The sequence below is a fragment of the Lithobates pipiens genome, unplaced genomic scaffold (assembly GCF_037356315.1).
Source record: "Lithobates pipiens isolate NorthernLeopardFrog02 unplaced genomic scaffold, aLitPip1_a1.2 Scaffold_18, whole genome shotgun sequence".
Lineage (NCBI taxonomy): Eukaryota > Metazoa > Chordata > Amphibia > Anura > Ranidae > Lithobates > Lithobates pipiens.
The window spans coordinates 395,179,110-395,204,842 of NW_027507758.1; the positions used below are offsets into that span (position 1 = coordinate 395,179,110).

At 45.0% G+C, this 25,733-nt stretch overlaps 2 protein-coding genes across 3 annotated transcripts; both read left to right on the forward strand.

Moving 5' to 3' along the window:
* Window positions 1-9,630, forward strand: LOC143988355 (uncharacterized). The gene is made up of 2 exons (XM_077487869.1): window positions 1-207; window positions 9,522-9,630. The coding sequence occupies exons 1-2, from the start codon at window positions 169-171 to the stop codon at window positions 9,615-9,617; spliced, it is 135 nt and encodes a 44-aa protein (XP_077343995.1). The 5' UTR covers window positions 1-168; the 3' UTR covers window positions 9,618-9,630.
* Window positions 9,628-24,891, forward strand: PTP4A1 (protein tyrosine phosphatase 4A1). 2 transcript variants are annotated; one of them, XM_077487867.1, is made up of 5 exons: window positions 9,628-10,082; window positions 11,082-11,174; window positions 14,088-14,218; window positions 15,125-15,199; window positions 23,642-24,891. In XM_077487867.1, the coding sequence occupies exons 1-5, from the start codon at window positions 9,978-9,980 to the stop codon at window positions 23,757-23,759; spliced, it is 522 nt and encodes a 173-aa protein (XP_077343993.1). In that variant the 5' UTR covers window positions 9,628-9,977; the 3' UTR covers window positions 23,760-24,891. The 2 variants fall into 2 exon arrangements, with proteins under 2 accessions (XP_077343993.1, XP_077343994.1); XM_077487868.1 differs by having other exon boundaries at window positions 9,783-10,082; window positions 23,646-24,891.
* Window positions 24,892-25,733: the final 842 nt, after the last annotated feature.

The following is a 25,733-nucleotide window of genomic DNA, read 5'->3' on the forward strand; positions in this document are numbered from 1 at the left end:
TTTACTGGTTACTGAGGAGAAGTCAGAGAGAGGAGGTAGGGGCCGCGTCCAAGCAGTCTGTGGAGCCCACAACACCGCACCCTAGGCACGGGAAACAGCCGTCTGCTGTATGCTACATCACCGACCGCCCGTTGGTTGCTCCAGCGATTCTTCCTAGGGACCGGCTGTATGATTAAGATACAATCTTCAATGAGTAAGCATAGCCCTGTAAGTATCGCGGCGCTGTGGTCTCAGGAGTCACTGTGTGTGTGTTGGTCGTGTTACGTTGTGGTGCTGCAATCTGTACGCTGCCATTTTCTGGTATCTCGCCGGGGCCATTTTCAGCTGATAACATCTCCTCAAATGCGATGCGACATGGTGATGGGGGGGACAGTCGTGATTTCCATGTCCTAGTGACTGTCGGAGGAGGTGTTGCGCACATCGCTCAACCATTCCAGCTCAGTGCGGTGTATGGGGGATGATGGAGTGCCTGGAACATGGCAGGACTTGTCTGGACAATCCGATCTCCTCTGGAGGTCAGCACCTCGCCCTTACAGCCTGCTGCGGCTTTCTTCTGCCTGTTGCTTCATTTATCTCTTCTGATCACTATGGTACATACACCTATTACCGCCATTGTGTATAGGAAGGTCGTGTCTCCTAGTGGTCACATTCCACTGCTGTTTGAGTATTCTGTGGAGCCTTTGTTAGATGTGGAGCCTTCTGCCAGGATAGGCATTATTGTAGTCAGGCTGCGATTATCCTGAGGGAGCCATCAGATTTTGGGATTTTGCATCTATTTTTTGCCCTGGGGGGGGGGGGGGGTCTTTGGGATTTTTTTTTGTGAGTGCCCCTGTTGGGGCTGGCGGGAGGGCTTTGGAATTTGGCTTGGAGGTGGGGATAACTGACTTTTTGGTCGGTGAACTGGGTTTTGGTATTTTGCTTTTTGGCTCAGGTTTTGGGCGGAAGAGCTTTTGGTGCTGAAATTCAAGATGTACTTGTCCAAATGGACACACACACACTTTTAAATCTTTAATTTATTGGCGCAAGAGAGGTTCAATAAAAATGCATTCCTTTAGTTTTAATGCATCAGTAACACAAGTTAAATTTTTTTATTTATTTTTTTTATTTTGAGTCGCATGGCCTATGAAAAATGCACAGTAAAACCGTGTGTTCTCTCAGCAAGAATGGTAATGCCATTTTCAGCTGCTTGAATTTCAGTGCATCTCAGGTTTTGGTATTTTGGCTCAGGAGAGGTAGTTGGATTTAGGATTTGCATAGTAGTACTTCTGTCGGCAATACAAAACGTGTGATGTTTGGGGTTTGTGCAGTAGTGCTTGGGTGGAAAAATTGGTATGTTTTAACCACTTTCAGACCGGACCATTTTGCTGGTAAATGACCAGAGGTCTTTTTACAATTTGGCGCTGCTTTAACTGGTAATTGCGCGGTCATGCAATGTTGTACCCAAACAAAATTTGCGTCCTTTTCTTCCCACAAATAGAGCTTTCTTTTGATGGTATTTGATTGCCTCTGCGATTTTTATTTTTTGCGATATAAATGGAAAAAGACCGCAAATTTTGAAAAAAAATGATATTTTCTACATTTTGTTATTAGAAAAATCCAATAAACTCAATTTTAGTCATACATTTAGGCCAAAATGTATTCAGCCACATGTCTTTGGTAAAAAAAAAAGTCAATAACTGTATATTTATTGGTTTGCGCAAAAGTTGTCACATCTACAAACTAAGGTACGTTTTCTGGAATTTACGCAGCTTTTAGTTAACGACTGCCTATCTCATTTCTTGAGGTGCTAAAATGGCAGGGCAGTACAAAACCCCCCCCCAAATGACCCCATTTTGGAAAGTAGACCCCCTAAGGAAATTGATAAGTGGCATGTTGAGCCCATTGAATATTTTATTTTTTTGCCTCAAGCGATTGAATAATGACAAAAAAATTTTTTTTTTTTTTTTTTTTTTTTTTTACACAAAGTTGTCACTAAATGATATATTGCTCACACATGCTATGGGCATATGTGAAATGACACCCCAAAATAAATTCTGCTGCTTCTCCTGAGTACGGGGATAGCACATGTGGGGGATTTTTTTGGGAGCCTAGCCGCGTACGGGGCCCCGAAAGCCAAGAACCGCCTTCAGGTTTTCTAAGGGCGTAAATATTTGACTTCACTCCTCACTACCTATTACAGTTTTGAAGGCCATAAAATGCCAAGATGGCACAAAACCCCCACAAATGACCCCATTTTAGAAAGTAGACACCCCAAGCTATTTGCTGAGAGGCATGTTGAGTCCATGGAATATTTAATATTTTGCCACAAGTTGCGGGAAAATTACAAACTTTTTTATTTTATTTATTTTTTTCACAAAGTTGTCACTAAATGATATATTGCTCACGCATGCCATGGGCATATGTGAAATGACACCCCAAAATAAATTCTGCTGCTTCTCCTGAGTACGGGGATACCACATATGTGGGACTTTTTGGGAGCCTAGCCGCGTACGGGGCCCCGAAAACCAAGCACCGCCTTCAGGCTTTCTAAGGGCGTTACAGTTTTGAAGGCCATAAAATGCCAAGATGGCACAAACGCCCCCCAAATGACCCCATTTTGGAAAGTAGACACCCCTAAATTTAGGGGTACACTAGTGAGACTAGGTAATAAATGGCGGGTGCCCTGAAACTATAAAAAAATAACTAACCAACCAGCGTCACCTGTAACAGTTATATGGTGATCACTGGTGAAAGGGTTAACTAGGGGGCAATCAGGGGGCTTTATGCGGTAGTATATGGGGGTCCCTGGCGCTATAAAAAGCTGCGGCGAACCTAAATACCTGCCTAACTAGCGTCACCTGTGACACTAATACAGCGATCAGAAAAACGATAGTTTATTAGGCTGGGTTCACACTGGAGCGATGCGGGAACGCCACGAATCCGCGGCGGGTTCCCGCATCGCATGCCTCCTGGCGGCAGTTCACACTGCCCTATGCGAACTGCTGGGAGTGTCAGTGAAATGTTAATGACACCCCCAGATCAGTTCGCATTTCGCAGTGCGATCTGCAAACTCGGATCGCATGGTGTGAACACCCATGCGATCCGATTCTGCTGCGGACCAAAAAAAGGGTCCCGTGCGGCGCGAATTCAGCCATACTATCTGTATGGCTGAACTCAAATCGCACAGAGATCGGATGTGATTTGCAGTGCGGTGCGAATCACATTCGTTCTCATAAACCGCTGCAATGTGAACCCAGCCTTAGTGACACTGGCGACGGGGGGTGATCACAGGGTTAAACCTTTAATGGGGGGGTTAGGGGGGCACATTAGAACTAAAGGGGGCTAACCCTAACTGCCCTAACAGTTATTACAGTCACGAATGACACCAATGCAAAAAAAAAAAATGCAATTGTTGTCACTGTGACTGGGGGGGGCAGGGGTAATTGGGGGGGGTGATCGGGGGGTAAAGGGGGAGTGTGAGTGTGCCTGGCATGTTCTACTGTACGTGTGGTGTGTTGGTGCAACTCACCGATCCTCTCTCCTCGGTGCCGGAACGAAAAATACCGACACGGAGGAGAGATTACATCACTTTCTCTCCTGTGAGGAGAGGAAGTGATGTCACGGAGCATTTCTATTCGTCGGGAGCGATCGCGAGGGGGTGGCCATGAATGAATGGCCGCCCCCCTCATCCCGGATCGCTCCCGAATGAATGCCGACCGCCGCAGGCACGGGGGGGGCCCGATCGGGCCCCCCACCCGCGGGAAGGCAGGGACTTATATATACGCCCATATGCCTGCCCGTGCCATTCTGCCGACGTATATCGTCGTGCGGCGGTCGGCAAGTGGTTAAACAGAAACCCCACTTTTGGGGGGGGAGGGGGGGTTGGGAATGAGTCGGGTGATTTACATTGCAGTGGATTGTAAGATTTGTTAATCCTATCTTGTTTGGAAGAAACTGCTGTTTGTCCCACTTAGGGGTCAATTTGCTAAGGGTTAACTAATGGCCAGAAGATTGCATTAAAATAGCACATGCAGTAAATTGACCGTTCAATTCACTAAAAATTTACTGTTAAACATCGAATGCCATATTTTTTCTATTTGGCAGTAATTATCGCATTGGCCTGGATTTAACAAGCTGGCTGGGGAGCTGGTGGCTAAGCAGTGGACCGGGAAGCCGGCTGCTGCATCTTTAGTGGCATTTCACCCAAAAGTGGAACTTCTGCTTGTATTCACAATGTCAGCGCCCGAAAAAACGCTCGTAAAGCGCCGCTTAAACTAGCAGCGCTTTACCAGCATTTTTCGAGCGTTATTGGGGCGCTTTTAACCCCTGCTAGTAGCCAAATAAAGGGTTAAAAGTGCCCACAAAACGCTGCTGCCAATAGCGCTTTTCAGGTGTTTTACAGACGCTTCCCATTGATTTCAGTGGGAAGGGGGCGCTTTAGGATCGTTGTATTCACCGCTCCAAAAGCGCTGCAAAGAAGCTGCTTGCAGGACTTTTTTTTTTGATGCCCTGCCAGCGCAGTGCCTCGGTGTGAAAGCACTCAGGCTTTTACATTGGGATTGCAGTTGCTGCTTCTTTCAGGTGCTTTACAGTTGCGTTTTTTTTTTTTTTTTTTTTTTTAAAGAGGAAGTAAACCCTGATAAGTTTACTTCCTCTTTCATTCCCTGCAAAGGCAAAGCATAATGGACTACTATGCATCACATAGTAGTCCATTATGTGTCACTTGCCTGACACGGGAGCCAGCGATGTCACTGCTGTCCCCTGTAGTCCGGCGCATCCATGTTGTCTGTGGGATCTCGCAGCTCCGCCGCTGTCATTCGGCGAAGCCGCGATGACGTCACTCCCGCGCATGCGCACGGGAGCCGACACGCGCGGCAGCTCCATTCTTGGAAATGCCGCGCTCAGTGCGCCTGCGCGCCGCTGTCTACGGCGCATGCGCCGTAGACAGCGGTGCCTGTCTTCGGGCAAATATCTCCTAAACCGTATAGGTTTAGGAGATATTTCTTGGACCTACAGGTAAGCCTTAATCTAGGCTTACCTGTAGGTCAAAGTGTGTTGTAAGGGTTTACAACCACTTTAACGCTAAACCTCCTGAAAAACGTCCCAGTGTGAAAGCACTCAGCTTTTACATTGGGATTGCAGTTGCGGCTCCTTTCAAGCGCTTTACTGGCACTTTTTTAACGCTAAAGCGCCTGAAAAACGCCCCAGTGTGAAAGGGGTCTAAGAGCTATGGGCAATGACTTGGAGACAGGGGCGCTATCTTCCCCTCACTCGTCTCCATGTCAGGCCAGGGACAGGTCCGGATCACCGTTACCGACCTGGCTCCTAACTTTTTAAGCTGGCTCCTAGATTCCAAGCAAATTTGTCAAGCCCTGCCTAACAGACCAATTTTCGGCTTTCGGTGCTCACATTTTGCATGACAATTACTCAGTCATGCCACACTGCACCCATATGAAATTTGTGTCCTTTTTGTATGAAAAAAAGAGAAAAATAGAGCTTTGGTATTTAATCACCGCTGGGTTTTTTTTTTTTGTGGTATTTAATCACCGTTTGGGTTTTTATTTTTTTTGTACTATAAAAGAGGACTAAAATTTCTGTTTTAAAAAAATAAATAAAAAAAATCTCTTCTGTTTAAAATTTAGTAAATTCGGTTGTTTTTTTTCTTCATAAATTTTGGCCAATTTATACTTCTACATATTGTTGGTAAAAATGAGTACAAATTGGTGTATATTTTGGTCTTTGTGAAAGTTAGTCCACAAGCTATGGTGCCAATATCTGAAAAATTCATCACCCTTGGTCTCTGTGACTGTAGTCTTAGCTGGTTCTCTTCCTACTTATTCAACCACACCTTTAGCATTTCTTACAACTCTACTTCCTCCTTTCTTTCTCTATTGGGTTCCCCCAAGGTTCTGTTCTTGGACCGCTCCTATTTTCAATCTACACCTCCTCCCTGGGTCAACTGATAGCATAGAGGTGGTATTGGAAGCCATGGGAGGCTGACCCCCAAATCTATTTCTCAACCCTTCCACTCACTCCCCCTGTCTCCTCACGTATCGCTAATGATATATCAGTCTGGATGTCACACCACTTCAAACTCAATCTATCCAAAACCAAACTTATAGTGTTTTTTTTTTTTTTTTTTTTCCTTCCCCTGATTCAAAATTGATGGCACAACCATAAGCGCATGCCAAGACTCTAGGTGTAGTTCTGGACTCTGAACTCTCCTTCGCGCAACACATCCAATCACTGTCCAAATCCTGCCGCCTCAACCTCCAGCATCTCCAAAATACGCCCCTTTCTAACCAATGACACAACAAAGCTCTTAATTCACTCACTGGTCATCTCTCGCCTCGACTACTGCAACTCCCTTCTCATTGGCCTACCTCTACATAATCTATCACCTCTTCAATCCATCATGAATGCTGCTGCCAGACTCTTCTACCTTACCAATCGCTCTGTCTGCTAATCCTCTGTCAATCTCTCCACTGGCTTCTGCTCGGCCAAATAATTCAATTCAAAATACTAACTACATACAAAGCCATCCACAATTTCGCTTCCAGCTACATCACTAGCTTGGTCTCCAAATACCAACCTACTCATTGTCTTCCTCTCAAGACCTCCTTCTCTCTAGCTCCCTCATCACCTCCTCCCATGCTCGCCTCCAGGACTTTTCCAAAGCCTCTCCAATCCTATGGAATGCCTTGCCCCAATCTGTCTGCTTATCTCCTACTTTATTAGCTTTTAGGCGATCCCTGAAAAGCCTACCCTACCCACACCTAACTGTATTTTCATTTTCTCCATCGGGAGCGGTGTGCTTTCAGGGCGGTCAAAGTCATGCAAGCTGCATCTTTGGAGTGCTGTAGGAGCAGTGTATTTGCCGTTCCTAGAGTGACCCTTCCCATTAAAAACAACGGGGCAGCGCTGCAAAGCCTGTCAGTTTTACCGCTTTTTCCGCCACTAGCGGGGGTTAAAACTGCCCCGCTAGTGGCCGCATAGCGCCGCCAAAACGACTGTAAAGCGCAACTAAATATAGCGCCACTTTACCGCCAGGGCAAGCAAGGCCCCAGTGTGAAAGTATCCTTACTCCCGAGTATAGTGATACCACATGTGAGATTTTTACACAGCATGGCAACATGTAGGGAGCACCTTCAGGCAGTCTGGAGCACCCAGGCCAATTCTGACATTTCTCTCCTACATATAAAAATAATTTATTTGCTAGAAAATGAAATGGAACCCCAAAACATGTTTAGCAAAGACACAATGACCCAAAGAATACAATGATGGTCGTTCTAACTCTTTATCTCACACAGTATTTGCGCAGTTTTTAAAAACAAAGTAAAGTTGGCCCATCTTTTTGCTTAATGTGAAAGATTAAGTTGTGCTGACTAAATACATAACATGTCGTCCTTAAAAATTGCACACGCTCGTGGAATGGCGCCAAACTTCGCTACTTAGAAATCCCCATAGGCGATGCTTTAAAATGTTTTGCTCTCACTCGAATATTCACAGCGATACCTCGCGTGTGGGTTGAACAGTTTTCATATGTGGGCAGGACTTGCGTATGCGTTTGCTTCTGCATACGAGCACACGTGGGCAGGTGGAGTCCCCTCTCTCCTCCCGTAAGAATGATCAAGCGGCAAAACAGCTGCTATGATCATTATGGTGTAGCTGAAAAAGCTGATAATTGAATGATGCCTGTAACTGCAGGCATCATTCAGATATCCCTGCACAAAGTCAAGGATGTCCTATGACTGCTGGCGGGAAGTGTGTTAACACAGTTGTCCATTTATACAATATTTCTAACACCTAGTATGTACATACCCAAAATAGATTCTCCTACTCCTCTTGAGTACGGTAATACCACGTGTGAGACTTTCACAGCCTGGCCACTTAGAGGCCAGGTACGGCAGAGCGTGGATGGCTGGATGTGACTGCAATTGTCACTGAGCAGTGCTGTGGGCACTACAGATCCAGCCCACAGCGCTGCTGCCATCCGCTCTCTCCCCCTCTCCTCTCATTGTACTGATCGGTACACAGAGGGGGAGAGGAACCAGCGTAGTGACACCGGTTTGTTTACATCTGCTTGCTTCCTCATTTGACAGAGCAATCACGTGGTAAACAGTCACTATCAGTGGCCATTTACCGTAATGAGGTCACAGATGTTCAGATACGCTCCCAGGGGGTGCGGGATTCTGGGAGGACGTCATGGTACACCCTCCCAGAGTTATCCAACCGCCCTGTAGCTGTCATTCAGCTATGGGCCGGTTGGCAAGTAGTTAAACTGACAAATTGGTCATAGATTTTTAGTAAAGTGAACTGTTGGTCTGGGCTTCAGATATCTTGTTCATGAATGATTTAACCACATGACTGCACATTGCTAGACTTCATGCGGTTATACTGGGATGTCTGCAGCCATCATCCCGGTACAGTGTTTGAGTGGGAGGGGGATTGAATTTGAAAACTGCTGTGCAAATGGTGACATTGATTGCAAAACCCTCCAATTTATTCTGTGGCCTTTTTGCTTCAAGTGTGTTTCAAAATTTATTGGCAAAAAATACTGATTTGGTACATGTCAGCAAAGTGCTAGAAAAGGCTCTGGTGGTTTTCATGCACTTTAGCGCCGGAAATGGCCTCTGCAAAGCACCTCCCATTCATGTGTGACTTCTCACACTGTTGTGGTTCGCTTGCAATATTTTCTGAAAAGTCCTGCAAGCAGCATCTTTGGGGCAGTTTGGGAGCACTGTATTTAGTGCCAAAAATGCCCTGCCCATTGGAATGAATGGGTAGCGCCACAGCACGGGAGTTTTTAATCCCTTCCTTGGGGTTAAAGGCTCCCTACTAGCGGCCAGAAAGCGCTGCTTAAACAGTGCTAGAGGCACTTTAGCGCTAATGTGCACACAGCCCCAATGTGAAAGAGGTCCAAGTGATATGAAGCAAATTCCACTGGCAATAGATCTGTGACATCTCATCAGCTTCTTATTGAAGATTTGTATGTTGCCAGCCATACCTTCTCATTCTCAAAATGTAATCTTAAGGCCTCATGCACACTGGATATTTTTTTTTTTTTTATATATATGGCAGTAGCTTTAGATATAGAATGCTGTAAGACACAAGGTTTTTTAGAACTTGCATTTTTACACTTTATTTTATTTCCAAAACTATACTCCTGCAATAGCTCATGGCTCAAATGCTGGAGGTTTTCTTAAAGATAAAAAAAAACTATTAAAACTCACTAGTTCTGGGCTGTTAACAGCCTGTGTGCATCCAAAACAGCTGTGTAAACGCCCAGTGTGCATGAGGCCTAACTGTACAATCTTGCAGGTTGATGGCAACGCACCATTGTTTGTTACTCTGAACAAGACCTAAATGAGTTACCATTTGGATGAAAATGTTTTAGTGTTCCTTTCTAAATGTCTTTGAGGTTTTGGTATTGCTTTAGATTATCTGTACTGTTTTTTTTTGTTTTGTTTTTTGATCATTTTCTTTAGCTGGACATTAACTTAATACTAATTCCAGTTTTTGTTTTCTTTTGTCTTCAACAGCAGTTCTGTGGTGTTCTTGGTCACACATTTATGGAGTTTCTGAAGGGCAGTGGAGACTACTGCCAGGCACAGCATGACCTATATGCAGACAAGTGAACTGTAGAAGAAATTCATTACTACTCCACCAAGAAACCCCCCTAAAGAGTTGTCAACCTGTTTACGAAGTGTTGGATTTAATTTGGCAGCGCACTTTATGTAAGGGGCTGATATCTGGATGGGGTAAACCTCAGTGCACTGCATTTCTTTTGCCTCAGTATTACTGGATTGAAGATTTGCTACTTTTGGGGAGGCTCATTTCACATCCATTGCTTCCATCCATGCAAGCACTGAGAAATTTATGTGGAGTAGAGTGAAGTTGACTTCAGTTTTAACATAATTTCTTTTCATATTAACTTTTTGTTTTGGTTCGCTTTTGAGTATTGCACGTTTTATTTTATTTTTTCCTTTTTAATAAAAATGGCACGAATGAACCGCCCAGCTCCTGTGGAGATAACCTACAAGAACATGAGGTTTCTTATTACCCACAACCCCACCAATGCAACCTTAAACAAATTCATAGAGGTAAGTTAAATCCCCTTTTTATTGGTTGTCACACTGTCTTGAAGCATGTTAGCCTGTCATACAGTGATGCATGTTAACCACTTCAGCCCCGGAAGATTTGGCTGCTTAATGACCAGGCCATTTTTTGCGATAAAGCACTGTGCCACTTTAATTGACAGTTGTGCAATGCTGTACCCAAACAAAATTGACTTTTTTATTTTTTCCCCACCAATGGAGCTTTCTTTTGGTGGTATTTGATCACTTTATATATATATATATATATATATATATATATATAATTGGTAATGGTGGAATGAAAATGTATATTGCTGCTGACAAATCTCGCCCCAAATGACACTTGGCGACCAGTGTCATTATCGGTCAGTGCTATAATATACCCCAATGTAAAAATGATACAGGCAGGGGTTAACGCTCAGGAGTGATCAAGGGTGTCAAGTGTTCTAACTGTAGGAAGGGATGGGTTTATTGCAACGTGACAGATCACTGGGAACAGTAGATTTGTCATGTCATCTGGCATAATGTAGAATCTTCTTTACATATGCAGTTCCTCATTCTGACTCGCACCACGATCGTGGGTCTCCAGCAGACATGGAGTCAGCAGGGCAGGAATCTGTTATCCTTGCAGGGACTGATTTACAGATATGTTGGTTCTTGCAGGACAGTCAACCTGCTGCAGTATATCTGTGTGAGCTGGTCAGCAAGTGGTTAATGAACTGTCTGATTTTGGTCATTCTCACCTTACTCACTGGGTGGCACTATGTTGTAGGAAGTAAGCATGGGTGACAGACTGAAACTAAACCAAGAAAGTGAACAAAGAGGTTGGGGGGGGGGGGGTGGCGCAGTAAAGGTAATGGCAGCTTATGGTACGTACTTGGAAAGTTTAAAAAGGCATGTTCATCCTGTAACGTTCCCAATAAAATACTTTTCTGAACATCTGAAAATGCTAGTTGCTTTTTTGGCTTATTTTGCTGCCACTTTTATTTTTAATTTTTATTTCAGGAACTTAAAAAGTATGGTGTTACTACGGTGGTGAGAGTTTGTGAAGCTACTTATGACACTGCTTTAGTGGAAAAAGAAGGAATTCAGGTTTTGGTAAGTCTGGGAATTGATAATTTGAGGAAGTGTCCTCTGTCTTCTAATCTTTGCCCCTGAGCAGTGGTACTGTGGAACAAGGTCTTCTGTATATTTTGGCTTGTCGCCACTGGCATTTCTTTGCTTTTCTGCAGATGTTGGTTGATACCCTTACCGGATGGTAAAGACTTTAATATTCCACTGGCAGTCCATATATACATGTCTATAATATTGGTGTTAAAGTGATTTGTTAACGATCACCTAGCGGTAAGAAGGGTCGCTGGTTTGAATCACACAACACTCCCTGCCTGGAGTTTGCATGTTCTCCCTATGCCTGCGTGGGATTCCTCCAGGTACTCCGGTTTCCTCCCACACTCCAAAGACATGCAAGTAGGCTAATTGGTTTCTGTCCAAAATTGGCCTTAGTATATGGATGGGGACCTTGGATTGTGGGCTCCTTGAGGGTAGGGACTGGTGTGAGTGTGCAATGCACAGGGATAGGGACAATTGTAGACACACACTCAGGTTGAACTGGTGTCTTTATTCAACCTTACTAACCATGTTTCTACTATGTAAAAGAACCCATTCCGTTTAAAAATGAAACCAAAACTTTTGTGTATAGATAGAAAAATTATTTTTGATACCTCTGTTCTCGGCTGCATAAAAGCTGGGGGGGAGGAGAAGCAGTACACTGAGCTGCCCAGTTAATGTGCAGTGGGAGCATGTCAGGACAAGCCTGCTCATTGGAGAGCACAGCTAGAGAACTGACCAGTGTGTTCTCCTGCTTAATGTGGTCAGATTTTAAAAGAAAAGCAGAGGGATTGTCGGGAACACCAGGGATTTTGCATAAGAAGCAATACAAAACAGGTTACTTATAAAAGTACCGTATATACTCGAGTATAGGCCGACCCGAGTATAAGCCGAGGCCCCCAATTTACCCCCAAAAAACTGGAAAACGTATTGACTCGTGTATAAGCCGAGGGTGAGACATGGCTGTCCATCCCTGTGTGTCCGTCCATCCCTGTGTGTGTGTCCGTCCATCCATCCCTGTGTGTGTGTCCATCCATCCATCCCTGTGTGTGTGTCCATCCATCCATCCCTGTGTGTATCCATCCATCCCTGTGTGTGTGTGTGTGTGTGTGTGTGTGTGTATCCATCCATCCATCCATCCATCCGTGTGTGTGTGTCCGTGCAGCCTTGTGTGTGTGTCCAGCCTACCTGTGTCCCAAGCCTCCGTCCCGAGCCTCCTCCGTCCCGTGCCGTGCCTCCTCCGTCCCGTGCCTCCTCCGTGCCGTGCCTCCTCCGTCCCGTGCCGTGCCTCCTCCGTCCCGTGCCGATGGATCGCCGCTCTTCTCGGCGGCCATTCTACAATTCAAAATTCCGCCTCCGCCTGTGATAGGCGGAACACTCAATTTCCCAGCAGCCTGTGTTCCGCCTATCACGGACATCCTCTCATACTCGTCCGTAGTATGAGAATGAGCGGATGTCCGTGATAGGCGGAACACTGACTGCTGGGAAATTCAGTGTTCCGCCTATCGGAGGCGGAGAAGGAGGCGCGGCTTTTGAAAATTAATGTCCGCCGTCTGTCTGCTCGATACGCTGATCGAGCAGTCAGACAGCGGCGACTCGAGTATAAGCCGAGGCCCCCAATTTACCCCCAAAAAACTGGAAAACTTATTGACTCGTGTATAAGCCGAGGGTGAGACATGGCTGTCCATCCCTGTGTGTCCGTCCATCCCTGTGTGTGTGTCCGTCCATCCATCCCTGTGTGTGTGTCCGTCCATCCATCCCTGTGTGTGTGTCCATCCATCCATCCCTGTGTGTGTATCCATCCATCCCTGTGTGTGTGTGTGTGTGTGTGCATCCATCCATCCCTGTGTGTGTGTGTGTGTATCCATCCATCCATCCGTGTGTGTGTGTCCGTGCAGCCTTGTGTGTGTGTCCAGCCTACCTGTGTCCCGAGCCTCCTCCGTCCCGAGCCTCCTCCGTCCCGTGCCGTGCCTCCTCCGTGCCGTGCCTCCTCCGTGCCGTGCCTCCTCCGTCCCGTGCCGTGCCGTGCCTCCTCCGTCCCGTGCCGATGGATCGCCGCTCTTCTCGGCGGCCATTCTACAATTCAAAATTCCGCCTCCGCCTGTGATAGGCGGAACACTCAATTTCCCAGCAGCCTGTGTTCCGCCTATCACGGACATCCTCTCATACTCGTCCGTAGTATGAGAATGAGCGGATGTCCGTGATAGGCGGAACACTGACTGCTGGGAAATTCAGTGTTCCGCCTATCACAGGCGGAGAAGGAGGCGCGGCTTTTGAAAATTAATGTCCGCCGTCTGTCTGCTCGATACGCTGATCGAGCAGTCAGACAGCGGCGACTCGAGTATAAGCCGAGGGGGCACTTTCAGCCTCAAAAAAGAGGCTGAAAATCTCGGCTTATACTCGAGTATATACGGTACATGCTACAGCAGGCATGTGCATTATGCACTGCTGCCTCTAAGGAAATCCTACATGCTGACTGGTTGAAATGGGTCCGACCACACCTCAGCAGTCTCTCTGGATTTAGGCTGCAATGATGTCTGAAATTTATGGGACTGGGGTTGTAGTTAACTACAGCATGACACTGCACCAAAAGAAACAAAGATGTATATGACCAGTCTGTACTACTACAGAGGGTTATAACCCCTGTAACATTTATTTTTGTCATTTTTATTCCATTGGGGAGATTTACATGACACTGCCCCATAAGAAACAACAAAGTCGTATCTGAACAAATCTGTAGTAGTAATTTTGTGTGCTTATTTGACTAAAGTTATGTTTACAGACTGTCTCCTTTAATGCAAAAAGCCTTCTTTGTGGATAAAATAAAGCACAATATTTTTTTATATGTATAAAACTCTGGTCATGCTATGTTTGAGAATCTGAGTTTTTCTTCTCTTCCCAAAGGACTGGCCGTTTGATGACGGAGCCCCACCATCCAGTCAGATTGTAGATGATTGGCTAAACCTCCTTAAAGCTAAATTTCGTGAAGAACCTGGCTGCTGTATTGCTGTACATTGTGTAGCTGGACTTGGAAGGTAGGCTGTGTGGGGAATCCTGGTATGTGTTAATGAAAGCACTTTAAGGCGTTATACAGGATTTCTATAGAGCCAACAGTTTGCACAGCAATCCAAAATATTAAGGGAAACGATACAAGAGGGATGAACTGATGGGAGAAATGGAAGATTCAGCTATTGGCTGAAGACAGGATCAGATGGTGTCAGTGGACATGTTTCTGCTGACATCCGCCACTCTCTAAAAGACTGAAGGGTCCAATCAGGTCTGCCTGAAACTGATGGGCAGACCTGATCGGATGGCCCAATGTGGCACATTTTAGAATACTGAGTGCTACATAATGGTCAATATATAGCACCAATTGTTTATCTACACATAAAGCATAGTATTTTTGAATGAGCCTCTCGTGGAAACTCCCATGCTAATGGCCTTGCTTAAATTTTACTGTAAAACTATAGTTTGTGTGTGGGCGGGGTTCTGTTGGTGAGAATAGAATCCTAACGATATCTGAAATCCAGACTAACGCAGTGCCACGTGGTGCAGTGTGTTTTTGAAAATGTGTGCCTGTACCACTTTTGGTGCAGCTTAAGACCATTCAAATGTGTCGGGTATGAATCAATCCTTGGGCTAAAATCTTTGAGGAGTTTTTTACACTGGCACACTTTTTAGTTTGCAGCCTAAAGCTTTGGCTTTGCTTTATAGGAGGTGAAGTAACCATATTTGTGCTCTTAATGCCAGTGCTATGAAGAGGCAGACTATTATTTAAAATGTCTTATGTCTGTCTTGAAGTAAAATGCTACTGGCACAATTGGCTGTCTGGTTTATGTATAGAACATTTACTAATTTGCACTGCTAGTATTATCATTTTAGGTATCTGTCCATTTTATATTCTTGTGCTGAAATTTTCTGTGGTGTACTTTTTTTTCCAGAGCTCCAGTACTTGTCGCCCTGGCACTCATTGAATGTGGGATGAAATATGAAGATGCGGTTCAATTTATAAGACAGTAAGTTTGTGGTGCTCTGCATGGCTGTAAGCCAATTGCTCAAGCAAAAGTGCAAGGTCCCTGTAGTTGTGCACTTTTTCAGACCTAATGCCATGTTTGAAAGTCATTCTTGATGTCCAGTTTTTATCATATTTTTATTCTTCCACTAATGCTCATATTTGTCAGGCTGTACAGTAAACATATTTGCTAAGCATTTTGATAAAATGTCTTATTTGCATTACAAAATGCTAACTACTTTGGTAATTTGTATGTTAAATGTGTAGGCATTCATACATCTTGTGAATGTATCGCAATTAACAAATCGGTGACTGGACACAGGCAGACAAGTTTGTAGGCTGCCAAGGATAACTCTCCCACTACCGGCATTCCTCATGGTTGGTGGGTTTGGGGGGGGGGGGGGGGGTGTGTGTGTGTGTGTGTGTCCTAGGGTGGCTGTCTTTATTTATTTATTTTTTTTTCTCTGCAGTGTAAAGCTAGTGATGCATATTGCTAGAATTTCTTTTGTTCAGCCCTGCATACAGAATGAGATTAAGAATTAGATTCCTCTATCCATGCTAAGAAGTAGATGACAGAAGTTGCCCTGTCAGCTATTTTCTAACAGCTGCTGTGGCTGTTAGAATATCAGAACAGTGACTGTATCTGACTAGTCGCTGTTCAACAATTTTTTTTTTATTTTTTTTTTTTTTTTTTTTCCCCCTCCTGTCTCTTAAAATCCAAACTTTGAGCTGGGTGGTGTTGACAGGGCTGCCCTCAAATTGGAGATTTTCTGGCTTCTGTGGATAACAAAGATGCTTACCTGCACATCAGGGGTTTCTACACTTGGCTATAAAGGACCGGCCCTTCAGCCCCTTGTCTGCACATATGGTATTCAAAGCTGCTGGCCCTACTGAGTTCTTGTGGCAGCCCCAGCGTGGGCTATCTGGATGACCTCCAGTACAAGGAACCAGCAACCGAGCCAGATTTATCTCCATGTACAGGCATCCTGTAATGAAAGCAGTGAATGCTGATTATGTGGGCATTAGAACCCCTGGTCTATGCGTTTCCTCCTTGAAATTTCCTCTCCTCATGACAGAGGCAATACAAGTGAACCTCCATTGCTCAGGGCTGGGCCAGGAAAATGTGCTCTACAGATTTGCTGTCCCAAGGACCCATTGTACATCGAGTCTCTGGCTTTAACAGCATGGTTCTTGAAGCCCAGGTTTTCAGGGACAAGTCTGATTTGAGCCTTATTAGTTTTCAGAAGGAAAAAAAAGTATTCTGTAAACATGTAAGGCATACTTCACTGGGTTTCAAGGCTCATGAGTTTAGTGAGAAATTGCCTCTCGTTAGACCTTCTACAGTGGGTCTCTGTCATTCCCCTGGCACCCATCCACCAACTACCCTGTTAAAACACATCGTTTTCTCTAATCCCACCCTTCTTTGAAGGTAAAGGCTAACCACTTGCTGGCTGATGTAAGTGTGTGTATTTACACGTTCCTTTCAAGAAAATTTGCAGCTGGCTTTCCCATAAATGATCCCAGTGGCTCTACAGCTTTTTATTTTTGTGTGGTGGGGGGCCCCTCCCACCATCACTGTTCCAAGGCTCCCTTATTCCACCAGAGAGTCCAGGTGTTCTGCAGACAAAACATCCATTCCTTCTCCTCTGACCAAGTGACTAAATTCTTGAGGCTTTAACCGCTTCATGCAAATCTCTGTACATTGACGCTAAATACCAGGTTTTATGGCAGCAGTTGGCTGTATTTTCGAAAACTGCGTGCATTTCTTTTAAAAGTGCAGCGGATTTGCCGCAATATCACTTTTATCTGTGAGGGGAGAGGTCTTTAGACAGGAAGTGATCCCCTATATAACCCCTCCCATACTGGAAGTACTTAAAGGGTGTGTGGGTTTTTTTTTTTTTTTTTTGTTTTTTTTTTCTTTCCTCCTCTGTCTGTTCCACCTGTATGATGGCCTCACCAGCAGTCTGGACAAGATAACCAGTTGGTCTCTGCCTTTTGATGCTGACTCTTACCGAAATGGTTTAGTCTGCATTTTAAGTTTCCTCTTGCAGAGGTTACTTAAACCTCCCTGGTCCTCTAAGATCCCTGAGGCCTCTTCAGGCTACACAGGCTTTCCTCTTGCACCCTGTTCCTTTCTGTTGGAACAGGTGGTGTATGCTGATTGGGAACATCCTGACCGGATTTTTTTTTTTTCCTCCTAAGAGGTTTTCCCTTTTTTATATCCCATGGATGAAAAGTTTAAGTGGAGCATGCCAGCCGTAGATGCAGCAGTCTCTTCCTTAAAAAGAAACTTGACTTGTACAGTAGTTGATGCACAGGGCTTGAAAGGCCCAGTTGACCAGAAATTGGAGTTGTTAAAGGCTTCTTCCTTTATCGTACATCACAGGACACAGCCATATAGTAATCGCTATGTGCGCATATAGGCACCTTCAAGTGATTGACACTGGTATAACAAAAAAACAGGAAGTTCACTCCCTATATAACCCCCTCCTCCCAGGAGTATCTCTTTTTTTTTTTTTTTTTTTTTTTTTTTTGCCAGTGTCTAATGTGGTGGTCATGAGTGAAGATGTGCTCTAAGGAGCTCCAGGAGGGATCCTTGCTGGATTTAAATGGCCTCCCCAGACCAGATCCATCCAAAGTGCCACTGGGGCCAAGGTGGTCCAGATGTAGATCTTCTGGTGTCCAGGTTCAACATGAAGTTGGTAAACTTTGTCTAGGATGAGGGATCCACACTGATTTAGCATTTCCCCTTATTCAGTTGCTGCCACAACTTCTTTAACAGGATCAAGCCAGAGAGAAAGCTGTAATTGTTAGCCCCAGCATGGCCCAGAAGATCCTGGTATGCAGAAATCATAAAGATGGAGGATCCATGGTCCCTTACACTACGGCCAGACCTACTCCACAGGGCCCAATATTCCATCCTACCTCACAAACTCTAAATTTACAGCTTGGCTATCGAAACCCACATTCTGAAGAAACGTGGGCTTTCTCGGTCAGTTATAGCTACCTTGATTGATGCAAGGAAGCCAGCCCACAATTGGTCTGGAGGGCTCATGTTTCCTGGTGTGAATCCAAGGATTGGCACCCTTGGAGGTATCGGGCAGAATACTTGCCTTTCTTCAATTAGGGGTAGAGATGAAGTTTGCCTTGAAATTACTATTGAGGGCTAATTCTCAGCTTTATTGGTCTTATTTCAAAGAGCGCTTGCTTCACTTTCTTTAGTCCAGTGTTTTATGCAAGGGGTTCCTAAGGACAGGTAGCATTGAAATCCACTGTTGCGAAGTGGATTTGGCAAGTTATAATTCAGGCTTATGATTTAAGTGGTAAGATTCCACCTTTTCAAGTCAAAGTGCTCTTTACCTGGGCAGTTGGTGCTTCTTGGGCAGTGTCACCAGGCCTCCATGGCTTAGATCTGTAAGGCCGTAACTTGGTCTTCAGTACATACATCCACCTGAAAAACTTAGTGAAAAAAGACCTGAGGAGATTGCCTTTGGGTGCAGCAGCCAGCAGTCTAGGTCCTCAAGTCTGGGGGTGCCTAGTACAGGACTTACTACTGCGTGGGGCGATAGTGGCTGTACTGACATCGGAAAGGTTGCAGTGATTCTACTCCGATCTGTAGACCAGAAGAAGGAAGGGGTCTGTCCAGGCCTGTATCTGAAGGTCCTCATTTGCTTTGTGAAGGTGCGGTTTAGGATGGAATCTGTTCGTTCCATGGTCGCTGCACTTCATCAAGGGGATTTCTTGGCGTTTTTGCATACTTGCATGTCCCCATATGCATCACACCAGAGATTTCTGCGATTTGCGGTCCAAAGAGCTAACAATTTGTAGCTCTTCCCTTTGGCCTAGCGACGGCACCACAGTTCTTCACCAAAGTGCTGGCCCCAATTCTGGCGTTGCTGAGACAACAAGGGATCACAATCGTGGGTTACGTGGACGGCCGCCTCCTGAGAGCAGCTTTTGCCTCAGAATTAAGGGAGGATGTGGCAATCGCCATACAGACTCTGCAGGAGTTTGGGTTTTGAACCTCAGAAGTCGGTGTTGGTGCCGACTCAACGACTGGAGTACTTGAGGTTGATTCTGGACTCCTCTGAGTCTTTTTCTCCCTTCAGACAAGCTGCAGACTCTTGAATCTGCGGTGCAGTTACTGATGTCCTGCAGGTGGTTGTCTCTGCATTTCTGCATGTGAGTTCTGGGTCTCATGGTAGCCACTTTCCAGGCAGTACTGTATGCTCAATTCCACACTTGAGTCTTGCAGAAAAAGATCCTGTCCAAATGGGACTAATCTCTGACAATCCCTGGATTGTCAAATTTGGGTGAGCCAGCTAGTCGGGACTTTGCTTCTTTGGTGGCTGAGGTCTCTGAACCTTCGGTCTGGGAAGTCATTCGTTCCTTCCTCTTCATTGGACGGTGATCATGACGGATGCCAGCCTGACTGGCTGGGGGGGGTTGGGGCATCCAGTTGGCCCAGGGTCGCTGGAAGAATCCTGCCTGCCGATCAATGTGCTGGAGCTGCGGGCGATTAGGCGGTGTCTAACCACATGGTCGCAGAGTCTGCAGGGGTGGGGCGACTGGTCAGGATCCAGTCGAACATCGCCACTGAGTTGGCGTATGTCAATCAAGGAGGGACAAGGAGCTCAGCTGCAGCACTGGAGGTCTTGTATCCTACAGTGGGCAGAGCAGCGCATGCCGGCTCTGTCGGCCATATACATTCTGGGCATAGGAAATTGGCAGGCGGACTACCTCAGTCAGCTGCTGGACTAGGGGTCACTGCATCCGGAGGGGTATCGCATCCGGCATGCCCCACCTTGGACAAATGAGCCGAATCTCTTAGCCTCTCAGCTCAAGTGGAAGGTAGAGGTTTGTGGCCAGGTCAAATGATCCCTGGGCGGAGGCGTTCTCGGATGATTTATGCCTTTCCCTTGCTCAGACTCTACGCAGAGTGGAGGCCGAGGGGGAACTCCGGTGATTCTGATTGGCCTTGACATTGTTGGTATGCCGACTTGGTAAGAATGGTTGTGGATGTTCCTTGGCGGCTGCCGGTGTGGGAGGACCTGCTATCGCAAGGTCCGATGCTTCATTCTGCTTTACCGTTGCTGGTTTTAACAGCATGGCTGTTGAAAGCCAGGTGCTGAGGACTGTCAACTTCAGTGATTTCCACTATGCTGGGGACACGGAAGTCTTCCCGGAAGACTTATTTCGCATGGAAGGCCTAAATTTCCATTTTGTTAGATGGGGTGGCGTCCACGTACATATACATTTTTTTTTCCAGGATCCTGCTGTTTTTGCAGCAAGGAGTGGATCAGAAACTTGCTTTGAACGCCATTAAGGGGCAGGGATTGGCTTTGGCTGGCTTTTTTTTTTTTTTTTTCAGCTACTGTTGGCAACTGACGCATTGGTGCGCACGTTTGTTCACGGGGCTCGGCATGTGACTCCTCTGGTACTACCGCCGCTGCCCTGGTATTTGAATCTGGTGCTCTTGGTGCTTCAGAAACCGGCATTTGATAACATTAGGGAGGGCCCTTTGACACTCTCAGGTAGTCTTTCTAGTGGCTATTACATCTGCAAGGTGGGTTTCTGAGTTGGTGGCCTTGCCATGCAAGTCTCCCTACTTGATCCTCCACAAGGATAAGGTGTTTGCAGCTTTTTCTTCCAAAGGTTGTTTCAACCTTTCATCCTAAATGAGGACATTGTGATTCCATCCTCATGTCCTCGGATGTTGCATCCCAAGGAGGTGACTTTACATTCTTTTGATGTGGTCCAAGCTCTGCGGGTGTGTCTGCTATGGCTCCTTTCTGGAAGTCTGACTCCGTTTTGTATCGTTTGGTCTGAAGAAGGGCCTGGCTGTATCGTCTGCCACCATTTCTCTGTGCATCAGACAGATCGTGGTTCAGGCTTGTGCCATAAGGGGGCAGGCGCCCCCTTTTCCTGTCACGGCACATTCTACCACAGCAATTGGTGCCTCTTGGGCTTTCTGACATCAAGCGTCCATTTCCCAGGTGTGTTGGGCAGCAACTTGGTCATCTGTTCACACTTTGACTTCATTTTACAAGGTTGATGTGGGCGCACCTTCAGATGCGTGCTTCGGCTGCAATGTTTTGTAGGCAGTTTGAGGTTGCGGCGACTCTGAGGTTCTTTTATGGGTGGGGTTCTTTCTATACCCACCCCTCGTTTATGACACTGCTTGGGGACGTCCCTAAGGTCAAGATTTAAGTGCTGTCAATGAACAAAAAATAGGATTTTACAGCGAGTACAAAAATCCTATTTTTTGTTTATTGACTGACACAGCACCCACCCCTCCTCCTATTTGTACTGCTTTTTTACAAACTGAGGCTGCTGGAAGCAGAGTGAGGGGTTATAGCCAGTGGGACTGCCCCCCTGGGTGGTGCTGTTTATGTTCTGCCTAGTTCTCTCCTGAAGGTGGTGATATAACCCTAAGGTCAAGATTTAAGTGCTGTGTCCATCAATGAACATCAGAAGGTTTAGGGTGAGTACAAAAATCCTATTTTATCATGCTTGCATGTAAAATCCTCAGATGGGACAGGTCCCGTCCCCTTTTTTGAGGATTCCATGCTTGCTACAAAACAGAGTAAGTAAACCCTGATGAGTTTACTTCCTCTTTGATTCCCTGCAAAGGTAAAGCATAATGTAGTCCATTATGTGTCGCTTACCTGACACAGGAGCCAGCGAAGTCACCGCTGTCCCCTGTAGGCCGGCGCATCCATCTTCTCGGTGGGTCTCGCTGCTCCGCCGCTGTCATTCGGCAAAGCCGTGATGTCACTCCCGCGCATGCGCTACATATCACCGTTGGCGCGCTCGGTGTGCCTGCCTGCTGTCTACGGCAAATATGTTTAGGCAAATATCTCCTAAACCGTGTAGGTTTAGGAGATTTCTTGGACCTACAGGTAAGCCTTAATCTAGGTTTACCTGTAGGTCAAAGTGTGTAAGGGTTTACAACCACTTGAAGTACTTCATGTATGGGAGAGATTATATAGGGGATCACTTCCTCTCTAAAAAAACATTGGTCTACCAGTGTCCATTCATCTGGAGATGAAGTAATGTACAGCAGGTAAAGAATGTTAGCCTAACTGTTCAATGATGTACTCAAAAAAGAATGTAGCAATTGATATACCACCGACTAAGATTCTTACCTGGAAAATCTTTGTTTTCTTGTACAGATTGAAAGCCTAAACTGTGTGGTGGTTTTATTCCCCCCCCCCCCCCCCCCCTCTCTTCTCAGCTTTGCCAGCTACCTATAATTTACTGAATACACTAAGCGTTCACCCTTTTGACATTCTTGTGGTGGAATTCATTCTGCTTGTGATATTGCACAGCACTGGTTTATCAAGTTGCTGCCACGTGCTTTAGCTGACTTTTCAATTTTCCTTTTTACCTGTTGTCCAAGCAGCCCAAACAAATGCATAAATGGAGTGCAACTTCACTAGACACATGTCATTGTTCAGTAAATGAGATTAAGGTATATGCATTCCACCACCCCCCCCCCCCCCCCCCCCCGTAATGGTCAAGTATATCTGCCTCACAAGCCCACATTTTAGTGTGATTGTCTTAATTGACCTGACTGGTTGGGAGTTACAGGAATGAGCTGCATCAAGTGTTGCCAAATTGCATATCACTTCAGCTCTATATTTCTAGATCTTCTGATTGTGTGTTAATTCAAGTTTTTTTTCTTATTGCAGTTTTTTGTTCAGGGATCAGCAACCTTTTCTGCAGTGAGTCATTTTTTAAAAGCATTAGACAACCTGCATGCCAGTGAGCAATGGCATGCTGTGGTTGTATAGTTTAAATGTTTGCACTCCATTGCCATAGAGAATGGAAAGAAACATTTTAACTGATGCACACAGCAACTTCGTTGGGTTAGACCACAGAGCACCCCAGTTCCTGTACCTTAAGATGTCAGCTCACCCCATCACTGTACACCTCTGCATGCATGTTACAATACTTGCTAAAGAGAACAATTTATTCCAGGCTGAACATTGTACTGCTTGCCTATACACAGCCCTGAGTTAAGGAAGCAGTAGGTGCTGCATCGAGTGACAGGGCAGCAGATCAATCTGCATTGGGTTGAAGAAGTCTGCAGCAAGACCTCCTGCCAGAAGGCAGAACTGCAGATGGCAAGATCTGCAGCAGTGTAGGAGGTATTCTTCTGATGCTAAGCCCCGGACATGAGGGGAGATATATAATGTGAACACTAGAAATGGCCACTCTTGTTAATATAATTTGTATTTAAAACGGTGTACTGAGAATTTTATGGAATCTTGGTATCGTACTCATGCCGATAGGTGCTGAAACATGATTACTGGATGTTTTAAATTGTCTACAACCCTGGTTCTTGCAGCTGTTGCACTTAGTCATAATGCATATCGCTTAATGGTATAATATTTACACTCTGTTTTTTGTTTTAGCAATGTTTGTTTTTCTGATTTAACAGAAAGCGTCGTGGAGCATTTAATAGCAAGCAGCTGCTCTATCTGGAGAAGTATCGTCCGAAGATGCGGCTACGTTTTAAAGATTCCAATGGTCATCGGAATAACTGTTGCATTCAGTAGAAGTTAACTTCTGGCTGCAGAAAAACTGAATGAGAAATTCAAACCTGGGCAAAATCCAATGCTAACATCTAGTTTAATGTTTTGTAGGTCAAGTAATGCTTTGGAAAATGTGTAGGACACTGCCCATAGCAGTTGAAAAACTGCTGATGTCAAATAATCATGTAACTGAGCTTGAATTTGCGTATTTGTTGTGGTTTTTTAATGTCCCTAATTCTGTATAATCATGCAGTTCAAAAATTGTCATTTTGGTTTCCTAAGGCTAGTGTCAGCTGATAATGCCAAAAGATTTAGCACATCTCACAACTTCAATTTCCTGTGCAATTTGTCAGATGTAGTTTCTGGCAAGATTTAAAAGAAAGGGGTTTCAGTATTTGCTGGCTGCTCACTGTATGTTTACATCTTTCACAATGTCAGGACTTGCACACACTTATGGTGTACAGGTGAATTTATTTTTTTTTCCTTTCCTAAATTGCCAATCATTCAGACATTAAGTAGGCTTCATGCCATATACATCTTGGTATATATATTTTATTTTTTTCCCTCCATCTTTCTGTTCTATAGAAGCACACAGACAACATAGTAATTCTCCAGACAAAGCCTTACTGTTTGAATTTAATGTGAGCACCTTGTGGTGCATCTTGATATTGGAGGACCTTTATAGTGTGGTTTTTATTTCTAGTAAAATGTTGCCTTTGTCTTGTGCAGGAAGTATAGAATATGCCCTTTTTTCTTTTTTCTTCCTTAAATATTTTTAAAATGTAGATGCTTTAACGTTGCTGGATTCTTAAAGGTCCTTTCTTTTACTGTACATTCAGACAGTTTTCTGACATTTGCTTTGACTTTAATTTTGCCCTTCCCTAGGGTTCTGCTTTTGCCAAGGCAGAGCTTAATGTCTGTAATATTTTGTATGCCTTTTGAGCTGTGTAACTTAATATTTGGATACTTTATTTGTTTTAATATGTAATTGATTATTAAAAAAGTGTTCTGTATTAATGTTAGCTCAACCATATATTTATACCGTCTTGGGAATGTGTGGTGTTAGTACTGTGGGAGAAAGTTACCAGTGTTCACCAGCTTGTAAAATGTAGTATGAAAGCAAAAACCTCTAAATAAAGAAGGATATTAAAGCTGCTGTTCTTGGTGTTGGGTTGAATTTTCTTCTGAATGCAGCTTTGGTTTTTCACTGTTAGGTTTAATATACTAGTGCGAGATGTGTAAAGTATCTGAATTTCACTTTATTTTGCACTTTTCTGGTCCCTGCTCCAGCAGAGATCCAACCATGGGAACCAGTTCAATTAGATTTTGTGTTGCCATCATTCATGGAGTTTACTATTCCAGAAGAGCAGTGTGACTGACCACCTACTTCATTGTGAGGCTGGGTTCACACATATGCAAACTAGATGTGGGTTCCCCACATCCAATTGGCATGACAGGCAAGTGTGCCTGGCTCTCAATGGAGCCAGTTCAAACATCTGGGACAGCTGTGGTCTAGATTGAAAAAGGGTCCAGTGCATGTTCAGGTGTGAATTCAGGCAAAATTGTAAATCTGAATTGCAACTGAACTGGTGAACATGTACTCCAATCCACAGGTATGCACCCATTTAGCTATAAGTAAGCACTCTTGGTAGTGTGAAACGCGTTACAATTTGTGCTTTGCTGTGACCCACTTTTGTGTGATTCTGCTTCACAAATAAAAGGCATTTGAATTTATCTTGGGGTGCAGCCATCCAGAGTTCTTCAATTATTTGCAACAAGTATATGCCGTGCCTGCACCTGGGTTTCTCCATTCCTGGAGGGGTTGGTTTCTTGGATTTGTGGACTTACCTGGAGCGGTGATTCTCTCACACAGGCATGCACCTGCCACTGCAAACATGTGAACCCGGCCTAAATCTTAACTTCAGCAGGCAAAAAAATCATGTTACATATTTGCAGTGCAAACAAGTCCTTAGTTGAGTGGTTTGCTTTGTAAAGTAT

Bases quoted from the DNA above. Each gene is read 5' to 3' on its own strand.
- PTP4A1 (XM_077487868.1), top strand. From the start codon at position 9,978: ATGGCACGAATGAACCGCCCAGCTCCTGTGGAGATAACCTACAAGAAC. The intron at 10,083-11,081 runs GTAAGTTAAATC...TTTTTATTTCAG, and splicing joins CCTTAAACAAATTCATAGAG to GAACTTAAAAAGTATGGTGT. The intron at 11,175-14,087 runs GTAAGTCTGGGA...CTCTTCCCAAAG, and splicing joins AAGAAGGAATTCAGGTTTTG to GACTGGCCGTTTGATGACGG.
- LOC143988355 (XM_077487869.1), top strand. From the start codon at position 169: ATGATTAAGATACAATCTTCAATGAGTAAGCATAGCCCT. The intron at 208-9,521 runs GTAAGTATCGCG...TGTCTTCAACAG, and splicing joins CAATGAGTAAGCATAGCCCT to CAGTTCTGTGGTGTTCTTGG.